This window comes from Patella vulgata, chromosome 1, assembly GCF_932274485.2.
Source record: "Patella vulgata chromosome 1, xgPatVulg1.2, whole genome shotgun sequence".
NCBI classification, from domain to species: domain Eukaryota; kingdom Metazoa; phylum Mollusca; class Gastropoda; family Patellidae; genus Patella; species Patella vulgata.
In genome coordinates, this window is record NC_065879.2 from 13,711,381 (window position 1) to 13,724,031 (window position 12,651).

The 12,651-nt window shown below is 35.2% G+C and overlaps 1 protein-coding gene across 4 annotated transcripts in view; it reads right to left on the reverse strand.

Annotated features, from left to right (window-relative positions):
* The window catches only part of LOC126829306 (protein transport protein Sec16A), a 49,743-nt gene that overhangs the window by 35,791 nt on the left and 1,301 nt on the right, over window positions 1–12,651 (reverse strand). For 3 of the 4 annotated variants that reach the window (XM_050559095.2, XM_050559087.2, XM_050559112.2), the window contains exons 2-6: window positions 8,672–11,253; window positions 7,852–7,947; window positions 6,238–6,361; window positions 1,914–2,018; window positions 282–430 (exon numbers count right to left, since the gene is read on the reverse strand). In XM_050559095.2, coding sequence (XP_050415052.1) covers window positions 282–430; window positions 1,914–2,018; window positions 6,238–6,361; window positions 7,852–7,947; window positions 8,672–11,252 — 3,055 coding nt within the window. In that variant the 5' untranslated portion in view covers window position 11,253. The remainder of the gene's footprint in view (window positions 1–281; window positions 431–1,913; window positions 2,019–6,237; window positions 6,362–7,851; window positions 7,948–8,671; window positions 11,254–12,651) is intronic. The other variant, XM_050559104.2, reaches the window with a different exon arrangement.

Here is a 12,651-nt window from a genome sequence, read left to right on the forward strand (position 1 = left end):
GTTGTGAAGACAAGTAAAACGAAATTTTGAACTATAAAAAATGAAAAGAAATAGGATCTGTGTCTTAATCAGATTGGCGGGCATCATAAAGGGGAATAGTTTTAGACAAATAAGCTTGACATTGGTTGTTCAGACGATTGCAGGTGGACAGGTGAAAATAATGCATCCAATGCATTAAATTCTATGTTTAGTTGTTCGATTGTCACAGTGCATGATAGAAATCAAAAAAAGCTATGTAAACTGTCAGCCTAGGGTTACACATCTGTACATGTATTTCTTACCTTGATAACTAGCATATGGATCATAATAACCACCTTGACCATAGTAATCATGTCCATAGTAGTATCCATGACGACTGTCATACGCATCATAACCATATTGATCATCTTGACGACTGGATGGTCGGGACAATCGACCTTGACTATCATAACTATAAAATAGGAACAAGATTACAATTATAGATTGAAGAACGACTTAAAATTACAAGATTCGAACTCTTAGATAAAAATTATGAAATAAGGGAGAGAAAAGGAGTTTAGCGTTCACCCAACACAAACTACCTTATTTCGAGACTAACATATTGTTCAATTTTATTTTAAGGGTCTTTAGCTATGGGAGGAAAACAGAGGACCTGAAGGAAACCCCACTAGGTTGGACAGATGAGCCTACCAACAGAGGACCTGAAGGAAACCCCACTAGGTTGGACAGATGAGCCTACCAACAGAGGACCTGAAGGAAACCCCACTAGGTTGGACAGATGAGCCTACCAACATTACAAATACAATAAATAAATATATATGTTTGCTTTTATGGACCATTTACATTTTTATTTCTGTGAGTGGTTGGGGGCCACCTACATGTATCTGATTTTGTGTTCAACTGTCAAAATTTTTGTATCGTTTCGATTCTGTCTCATCAATATTAGAATTCATCAGATCAACCCAATTAAAAACTTTATTTTGACCTAAATAAACAAGATTTATCTTCTTTAAAAGTTTTTGATATTAATGATTAATGTATAAAACTGTTAAATAATAGTATTATTGTATTAGTATATTAGAGATTTAAATGATTTATAACACTGTACATATATTATAACATATGGTGTAATGATTGACCCTGGGGTCGTAGTATAAACAGATTAATCACATTTTACTCTGTTTAAAATCCTTCAAATCCTGTCATGTCAACCCCTCAAGGACTCAAGATGGTTCTATACATGTATATATATAATGTTACTCCATCGAGTCCACAAAAATAAAGATGGACTTTTACCAAAATTTATGAATTTTATTTTAAAAAAAAAAAAATCTGTTTAAAATCTTCAGAAATATTTGTTAAATAAATCATCAGAAAAAATTGTTAAATAACCTTACTCCATAGCAATAAATGTTGATTTTTCATTATCCATAAACAATTAATTAAATGAACTAAAAACATTTGTATAGAATTGTGGAATTAATGGATAAAATAAATTTTATACCCCACTAAAACTTGGCCCATAAACAAATTCAAAATGATTTGATGAAAAAAGGGAAGTTCAAATCATGGGAAATAATGGTTAAAGAAATCTCCTATAAAAAATGTTTAGTTAACACTTGTCTACATTTACAACAAACATACAATAATTATATTTAACCGGTTGTTTACTTTTTAAAATAAACCATAAATGGTAAATCATAATAAACAATATTTATGTTTATTATACTATCTATTTTATGTTTATACGAAGCTATAAATAAAAACAATCACAATAAAATGGTGGAAATATCTATGATAAAAAAAGGAAAAAAAAAACAATAAATAAAACCCAAAATAAAAATAAGCAAAACAGAAATGAAAAAATATCAAAATTCAAGCAAAATAACTGAAAAAGCAAAACGCTTTTGTTGTGTACATGTACATGCTGTTACCTTTGATCTGCGTCATCTATGGCGAGGTTATTACCCCGCGGTGAATAAGATCGTTGACTATATTGATCTGTGTCGCCTCCATACTGACGATAATAATCTGTGTACCTGTAAGATGCATTATGGGACCTAACATGCGATTACTATGGTTACACAGAAATTAACGTTATTCTTTCATGTACAATACACAGTACGTCATGTGCTATCTGATAAAAACATGTCATGCATCTATGTTAGGGTCTGTCGTAAGATGAAAATCACAAATCATCCCTGTAGTCAAGGCACAATGGACCACACATGCTAAAGGGATATAAATATTATTGGGCTGTATAATTCCTTGTGTCAAGTGCAATATTTCCTCTTCTCAAGATCAAGGACAATTCAAATGGTTGCGTTTTAATCTGAACATCAGTAAAAACAAATATGCTTTTTCTTAAAAGATGTATAATTCTATTCTTTGAAACCTTAAAATTAACTGAAATGGGTTTAACGTCCTACTGTTCTGCTCTGACTGGGCTAACGATGACGGGCATACACCATACAGTGTGCTATGAGGGAAATTTTGCCCAGACAGCGGTACTACGGCCTACTCTTATATCGAATTCCAACTATGAAGGGATCTTTTACGGGCACGCCAATGTGTACACAGGAACTCTGTTTTTTGTTCATTTGAGTGACTAGACAGCTGTCCTTGTCAGGCCCTCCGTCCTGCACCACTGGCAAGGGGGGAACCACGCCAAAAATTCTGGATGAACTTTCTCGGGCAACGCAGGGATCGAACACCTGACCTCCAGGCTAGCGAGCCAGTGTCTTACCCACTTAACCACCAAGACCCCCTGAAACCATAAATAGATGAAAATGGGTCTAAAAGCACAAATTAATGTAATATGACTGTATATAAATAAATGTGATTTATATTCAATTTTTAAAAAAAAATTGTAATTTCTAATCAATTATGTTCGGTGATATACACGAACAGCCCAAATTTAACACCTGCTTAGTTCATTCCATACCTGGTTTTTTATTATTATTTTGTCGTTTCTGAATCAGCCATTACTAATTACTTCAACATTGTCTTGTAGTCTTTACTCATTAACCCATGGCGCCCGAAACCATAGAATACATGATTTGTGTACTAATTTTAAAATGTTTATTATGTCTGAAAAAATGCTTTTTAGGATCCTACATAAATATTGATTGCTTTGGACCAATACTGAATTCTAATTCATGTTTTTAATCTTGAATATAATAGAAAATAATGAGTTAATTCTAATTGTTTGTCTTATTTGTTTGTTTGTGTGTGGTGTATTCATTACTACATGTGTATTAGTAATTTTGAGATTCAATGTAACAATGTTTAAAAATAAAACAAGAAGACTCAGTCGTCAACATTACACACCATTTTACATCAAATAACTAAGTCAAATGTGTTTACACTTCTTAGTTAGTAAAAAGTATAACTATTATAATAGGTTGATGTGTGTACAAAGTTTTAAAAATACGGTTTATGATTTATGGTATGGAAACAGAACCATTTTGGCATAGGATAACAACAGTGACATGCTCTTGAGTCTTCCGTGGTTTGTTTTAGAATCTACCCCATTATGATTTTATTAGATTCCTCCTGCCATCAAGAAATTATGAAACCAAGTAAATTAAAAGAGGTGGGTGACATTGACTTATTACAGTGCCTTGAGCAATCACCTTGGATGAAAATCAAATGAAATTGGGTTTAAAATCCTACTGTTCTGTCACTTTGGATGGAATGAGCACTCTATAAATGCACATTATTATTTATGACATGTTATCTTATCATGAGGTTATAAATGTGGTTCACTTGCATGTGCTTATTCTCAGATATCTTCCACCCTAAAAGGATTATACAACTTAATCATGTCAGTGACCCAATCACCACACAGAATTCATACATGTACCAAAATTAGTCCTAACATTTCTTTATCAGTTCAGACATCAATGTACATATACGTTATTAAAAGTAGAAATGAAATGGATTTGGACATTTTTTTCTACCTAATTTCTACAACAACCAGGGGAATAAAGACGGGCATTATATGCTATTAGTGTTCTAATTTATATATACATGTACATGTATTTCCACCAGTTAAAATATCTTTAATGTGACTCAAATAGTATATACGGTTTTCGGCTCTTAGTCCTGCACCACTATCAAGAGTTTCATATATTTCTTCCATTACCTAGTAATCCTAAAGAGCCTTCACCACTGCACAACCTTTCAGAAAACAATCCCAACACAAAGAGAAAGACAGAGAAATACGGGTTTAACATCCACTCAGCACAAACTAGGTCATTTCGGGACCAACATATGGTTTAATTTTATTTCAATACTTCGCCTGCGTGTAGGTGTCCTTTAGCCAGTGGGGGGAACCGGAGGACCCGGAGAAAACCCCCAAGGTTGGACAGGCGACCCTACCCCTTGCCACCTACAACCAGGCAATCGAAACCATGCCAGTTTTAACACATGGTTCAATTTCAATAATTTGTTTGCGCGTAGCGGTAGGAGGAATTTGGAGGAGAAAAACCCACACCGTTGGAGAGGCGACCCTACTCCTTGTCAAGTTCAACCGGGGAATCGAACCCCGCCAGTTGACACAATGACAGACTTTATGATACAGCGCTCACGCACATGCTAACCATTCGGCCATCCAACCCCTCGTTGTCCCCTACAGTTGACTCAATGACAGACATTATGATACAATGCGCACGCGTTAAGCATTCGGCCATCCAACTACCCAAACCCAACACAGTGCACAAGGTCTAAATCAGATAAAACATGAGTGAGTACTGCGATATACATGCATGTATGTTACAATGTATATAATAATGTTAAAATATTAAAATATTACATCTAGAAGCTAAAGCTGGCATGTTAAAGACAGATTATGAACATTCTTTGCAAGATAGTTACTTTGTTTTAAAACCATAATTTTATCAAACACAAAGAATTTAAATGTTGTAAAAAAACATTTAGATATACACATTTACTGTATGTAGCTCGAAAAATAATTCAAAATTGTATAATAAGTTAAAGATGAGAAAACATTCTAATTTGAGAATGGAAAAGATTAGAATTTAGTCAAGTACATGTATCAGTCATCAACATCATCATCATCATCATCATCAATAAATTAAAACATGCTTAATTCTTATGATCCGTGTAGAACATTTAAAAGTTTAAAAGAGAAAACAAAGGTCTGTTTGTGTTTTCTATGTTATATGTTTTACTACATTAAATTTCCAGCAAACCAACAACTAAAGAACCAGTCATGGTACAATGTCTTTATTTCTCGACTGTGGGTTACAAGATAAAGATGCTGAGGTCTAAATCTTAGATGTATATATATATATATATATATATATATATATATATATATATATATATATATATATATATATATATATATATATATATATATATATATGCAATCAAGTATATCTATCATCTTTATTTTTAAGCTGCTGATTGTCATTTGAATTTTTCATAACATTGTCTTATCTTTTAAGGTTTAATCCACGTTAATATATGGTCAAGTTAGTTATTTATCCAATCTGGTTAAAATACAGATCTATATTTCATTTCGTTTTTTATACTTTCGATAGCCTACACTACATGAAGATCTGGAAGGTTGTGTCAGGGGTCAAACGAGTGGCTTTCGACCTATGACATCAAACACTGATTAATCAACCAGCGTTGATGTTTCTATTGGTTTACCCACAGTTCCGTGCATCGCATGCCAAGTATTTGCCGTAACAGACCATTTCATTGGTTAATACCTCATTTCAGCGAGAACGCCGGTAAAATAACAACTCTTCCAGGCTCTAGTGTAGTAAAGACAGGTAAAATCAAAATTTTGAACTATGAAAAACGAAACGAAATAGGATCTGTGTTTTAATCAGATTGTAATTTATCATTTAATTGAGAATTTACATTCAAAATACTAATTGTGGATAATCTTCTGGCTTTGATTCAATTTCAATCAGATCAAATCACTAGCTTGTCTGTATCAATTGCGCAAAATTTTCGAGTCATGAAACATGTTTCTTTATAAATACTAAACAGATTTGAACCATATTTGAACTTATATTCCTCTTAGATATTAAACTTTCAGAGCTTCAATTCTCACAATTTTACAGTTTGCAAGGGATTCAAATGACAATCACCGGCTTCCAGCATTATTCAACAAACCAGATTTAAAGACAATGTACCTTTAAGCACCATTACCATTTTTTTGTACACAACCTGTGATTTGATAACAGGTAAAGAAAACATGACAAATAAATTACTAACCGTGCTTGACCTTGACCACTGTAATATTCGTCATAATAACCCTGACTATAAAGATAGTCCAGATCATAATTACTACGTTGATGTTCATCATAATAATATCTTCTTCTTGGATCATAGTCGTAACCTGGCGAGAGGAAAACAATAATACTGTTAAAAGAGAGAGAGAGAGAGAGAGAGAGAGAGAGAGAGAGAGAGATGGGGTTTAACTCCACTCGACATAAACTAGGTCATTTTGGGAATAACATATGTTTCAATTTTATTTCAATAATTCGCTTGCGCGTAGAGGTCTTTAGCCATGGGAGGAAACCAGAGGACATGGAGTAAACCCACAAGGTTGGTCAGGCGACTCTACACCTTGTCACAAACAACTGGGGAATTGAAACCCCGCCAGTTGACTCTATGACAGACCTCATGATACAGCGCGCTAACCATTCGGCCATCCAACCCCTACATACTGTTAAGAACATTTAGCAAATACATGTAGATCCATGGATCGGCAGAGTACAATGTATATAAAAAGATTTTAATGATCCTTTCACTGTAATACAGGTATCATTTAATCTTGTGCATTTAGCACTAATTTCTTTCACATTCATTTCAATATCAAATCCTTGTTTAAAAATTCGTAAAAATCATTTAAAAATATCTAATTTGTACTTGTGTACAGTTTAAAGCTGACCATTCAATTTTGATAATGTGTGTCCAATTTACAAGCGTTTAATTTCCTGATCACTGTTAAAATATAACCCAATTGATTATTGACGTACATGTATAATGATTAATTTTCGAACAGTGGTCAGAAAATTAAATACTTATAAATTGGACACTCATTATCAAAATTAATGAGTGCGCTTTAAACTGGACACAGGTACAAATTTGGGGTGATTTTAAATGATTTTTACAAATTTTTAAACAAAAATTTGATATTAAATGAATGTGAAAGAAATTAGTGGTAGATACATGTACATGTACACAAGATTAAATGATACTCGGGTTACAGTGTTTCTTAAATCAAATTAAAAGAAAATCAGTTGAAATTGATTTTAAAAACTATTTGAATTTGATTATTTATGTGAGTCCTACTTAATTAATGTATCAGGGTTTATAAATCAATATAGTTTCTCCAACTGAAGACAAAAGACATCTGGCCGTAAATAGAAACCATACTTCAACTGGTCTGTTCCGATTCTGTGATCTTAATGTGCAATAACAAAAATCTCTTATTTTCAGTATGACCAGCTGTTACAGAGTAATGATAAGCATAAAAGTACTGGTATGATTACTATACTAATTCTACAGAGAAAGAAATGGGGTCAAATGTCTACTCGACACAAACAAGGTCATTTCGGGTCTAACATATGATTCATTTTTTTCATTCAATAATTCCCTTGCAGGTAGGGGTCTTTGGCAGTGGAGGGAAATCACAGGAAACTGAGAAAACCCATGAGGTTGGATAGGCAACCCTACTCCTTGTAACCTACAAGGGGGAAATTGAAATCAGACCACTTGACTCAATGATAGACCTTATGATACAATGCGCACATGTTAACCATTCACCCGCACCCCCCCCCAATTCCCCAATTTAAAATATGTAATATTTTGTAATATATTTACCTCTATATCTTTCTCTGTAATATGAATCTCGAAGATCTCTTTCAGTATCGGCTCGGGATTTAGGTCGATCTGCAGTCTGGCCAACTTGATCTGATTCTGAAGAAATAAAATACAATTGAAGTGAACCATTACAAAGTACAATGTACAATCTGATGGAAATGTGATCAGAGCCAAATTGGCTAATTTTTGCTCTATTAAATTCCCCGATATGGTGGCTGATACACCTTGTTGTTAATGCAGTATATACATGTAGTCAAGCAGTAGTAAGAAGTTTTATTTTAATCCCTTCAAGTGCCTGTGTTATAGAGGTTCATTACCAATCTGATTAAAACACAGATCCTATTTCGTTTCGTTTTTTATAGTTCAAAATTTCATTTTACTTATCTTTAGGTTCTGGTTAATGTGAGAGATTAGCCAATGAAACGGTCTGTTACGGCGAGTTATAGCATGAGGTTCACGAAACTGTGTGTTTCCCACTAAAAACACCAACACTGATTGGTTAATCAAATGTCTGACATCATAGGGTCAAAAACCACTTGTGTGACCCCTGACTCGACCTTCCACTACAACCGACAGTAGAAGTGATCGAAAGTATAAAAAACGAAACGAAATATAGATCTGTATTTCAATCAGATTGGTTCATGACAATAGTACCGAAACTTTTATATGTAGTCAGTTATTCATTGTTTGAAACTATTTGTACATCCAGCCATTTTTGTTAAAATACATGTATTGTAAAACAAGGTTTTGTAACTGTGTCTCAGTGTAAATAAAAAAACTTACTCATACATGTACATGTAAATAATAAAGCTATCCTTACCATTATTTCTTGATCTTGGACGTTCATATCGTTCATGTTGATAGTACGGATCTTGTTCATAGGCTCTATAATTACCTCTATATCTCGAACGATAATCATCTCTATAATCAGTTCTACTGGAAGGTCGTTCTCGGTCAAATCTACTTGATGGTCTCTCTTTTTCATAATATGGATCTCTGGCAGCGTAACGATCTTTATATCGTCTGTCTTTATACGAATCCAATCTGGAATTGACTTCATCCAAAGAATCTAACGATCTATTATCGTCATCTTTTTTCCAGCTGTTGCTTCCGAGTCTTCGATCCCTATATTTACTTCTTGATGAATCGGACACGGCCTCACTGTCACTTCCTTTATATTCATTACGCCTTTCATCCAGTCTTGACGATCGACTGGATGTCTTTTCTGCTGGTGAAGCTGATCGACTTTTGGAAATTGGGACAATCTGTGAAGCTTCTGTGACTGAGGGGGCAGCAGGAGCAAGATGAACACCCAGCGCAGGAGTGACAACATCATCCCATAAAGTGGTAGCTGGAGACATGTTATGTTTGGCACGAGCCACAGGTTTAAATGCTGAGCTGTGTTTCCTTGGAGACGAGTGTGGAGCATCTCGGGTAGGATTCACAGGAGGCTTTGATGAATCAATGACAAATGGCCTGATGTCAGTCGAATCTTGGTCCTTTGTTCTCCGACTGTTTGGTTGTTGCTTTGAAGGACTACTCTTCGGTTCCATTGTTTCAGGTCTTTTTGAAGTCACTGTATTATCACTGACGGTCTTTGGTTGATTTGTCATTGCATTATCAGTACTTTCATTCTTGCTACTCAGAGTTTGAGCAGACTGAAAGGGGAGCTGATTGTCTGCATGGGAGATTGGTTGATGGAGATCAGTGTTTTGGCTGGCTGTGGCAGTTGGTGACTGCAATTGTATGGGGTGAAATATCGGTGCACTTATAACTGGGTTATTAGATGACTCATTTTGTGGAACAGGGCTACGACTAGGACTTTGTCTGCGGAAGGGATTGGGAGAAGAAGCAGGCTTGTTTGATGATGCTTGAGCTGGGGGTGGAGGTTGATTCAGTGATCCAGGGGGGCTGTTCAAAGATGCAGATAAAGATGCTGTTCCTGATGTCGCAACACTGGAAGAGGTAGCGGACACACTTGAAGTAAAGGCGGAACTACTTGACTCCGAATTAAACGATGCTGATAATTTAACATTATAGGGGTCCACAGTTTCTGTCCCCTGCTGTTGGTTCGAGACCTGAGATCCTGATTGGGCTGGCTGACTAGGTAAAAAGTTCACAGTATTTTCTAAAGAACTTTGACGGCTATGTTGAGACGATGACGAGGGAACCGAACCAACAAATTCCCAATCATTTAAAGGACTTTGATGTTCTTCTTCTGTGGGATTATGACCCGATCTAGTGTCTCCTGTGACGACAGGACTTGGTTGATGGATGGGTTCTTGACCTTCACTCTGATTTAACGACACATTTTGGAATTGCCCCGCCATTTGTTGTAACAATTCATCCTGATCCATACTATTATTTGCGGAATCCCTGGTCACTAGACTCGCATTGCTGATCAGAGAATCAGTCCTCTGAATATTACCAGGTATATCTAAAAACTGATTCTGATTTTCGCCTGACACTTGCCCAGTTGAAAATGGGACAGTTTGATGATCAGCAGAATTATTGAAATAAACGTTAGTATTATACGTATTACTATCTGTCAGGTGCGATTGGTTTATATCATGTGACTGGCTTATATCGTGTGATTGGTTCACATGAATATCATGTGACTGGCTTATGCCGTGTGATTGGCTGATATCATGTGTATTATGTGTTACTGTTGGTACTTCATTTGAAGGGGGTTGAAAGTTCACAGGATTTTGAAAGTGACTTGATTGTTCACTGTTTAATTGAGGCTGAGCCTGAGGATCGTGTGAGAAATTATTAATGTTGTCGTTCGACACTGGTTGAAATGTGTTATATGCCATATTGGCCTGTTGTGATGTTTGTACATTATATCCTTGGTCCTGTGTGTATCCTTGCCATTGTTGGTGTTGTTCTACAGTGTTCCCAGCGACAGGCACCTGTTGATGAGCGCCAATATTTTGTCCATGCTGGGCATATTGCGGGGTTTGGGGATCCCAATAACCCTGTCCATATCCCTCAGACTGTGGGGTGTAAATTCCACTGGCTTCACCAGGGGTGTATATATTTTGTTGCTGACTGGTAGCAATGCCGGAGCTGGTGTCTTGAGTTCCCCAGGAACCCCAACTGTTCCATGAGTTCTCATGCTTCTGAAAATTTTGAGCTGGATCTCCTGGTTGGGCGAATGAAGAATTTTCTACTGAATGAGGTGCATAACCCTGTTGTTGATTGGCTACTGAATTTGGATTATAAGATTCCTGATGAACGCCTGCAGAGTTTGGTATAAATGCTTGTTGCGTTGCGGCTGTTGAATATGGAACATTAGCAGCAGATGTCGACACTGCTCCTGAAAATTGAGTTGGATCAAACATTTTAACTCCACCAACTGGCTGGGAATTGTGAACATTCCACGGAGCTGATTGACTCATTCTGAAAAAAAGAATAAAGATTAAACATACATTATGCAAGAACTAAATCTTCCTATTGCAGGTCTTTCTTTAGGCCTGAAATGTTTTCTAAGTTATTAATTAGACATTAATTAACTGACCCAGGCCATAATCAACTCTCGATGGCATCGGATTTCTCCGAAATTAAATAGATTAGAACGGTTCAGACATATTTTGATTTAATCTAAAAATGGAGGAGCGAGACTTAGCTTCAAACAACCAATATGGTGGTTGAAATTATTGCACACGTCTTGTCAAAACTTCAAAGGCCAATATCTTCGCTCACAATAGAGTAATTTGAATGAAATTTTCAAATTATTCATTTTACATGATCTATTTTCGAACTGTTATAGCAAGAACGGCTAGCTCTTTATCTAAATCTTACATAATGTATTTTTAAAGTTAAAGGATCATAATTATTACACTGATCAATTAGAGATGAAATATGTAAGAGCTAAATCTGCCTAATTGTATGTCTTTTTTCTGGCTTCAAATGTTACCAGTATAATGTGCATTAGTGTTGAAAATCGGATCGAGATTTTTGATCCGAATACTTTTGTTGGCTATCTGAATACTATTCGGATAATTCGGAGATGTGAAATTCCATCAAAAGTTCACATATAATTTCTTACATGTTTGATTTGCAAATTGTTTGAGCCGTGAAGAAAAATGTGCCTACCTTTAGCCGTAATTATTAAGACTATCTATGACATCCCAAAAAATCAATGAAGTGAAGGAATTTGTATAGTATAACTACTATAACTACTCCTGTTATCCGCACCCTCCCACTTATCATTTTGCTCAATCAACATGAATGAAAAAAGTAAAATAAAAACATGTGTCATTTATTCCACCAAGGTCGTTTGCCTCATTCTGATAATCTACTACTATTGAACCAATCAGTGAGTGGGAATATACGTGACCTAGGTCGTTATGAATAAATTTCATTGTGGGAAGTCAAAACACGGTCTAAACTCGTATGCCGTAAGTAGCGCAGGGAATGAATGAATATTTTTTTTATTTAGATTACTGTTTTCGTTGCACTGCATTAATAATTTTATTAGTTACTATCACTAAATGAATACGCATAATGTTAACATTTATGATCAGAGCTGCGTACGTGATCAATTGCATTGGGGAAAATTTCAAAGTAATCAGATGGAAAAATGGCTAAATACATGTATAGAGCATACGGAATGTCAGAATACATGTATATTGTAACGAATAGTAAACGGATAGTAAAATGATTCGGATAACCCTTATTTTGTATTCGTTAACGAATATCCGAATAGTAGTTTCAACACTAATGTGCATATATACATGTATTATTATTTTGACATTTATTCACATGACAAGCCTAATTAATGCTCCAATTTTAAGT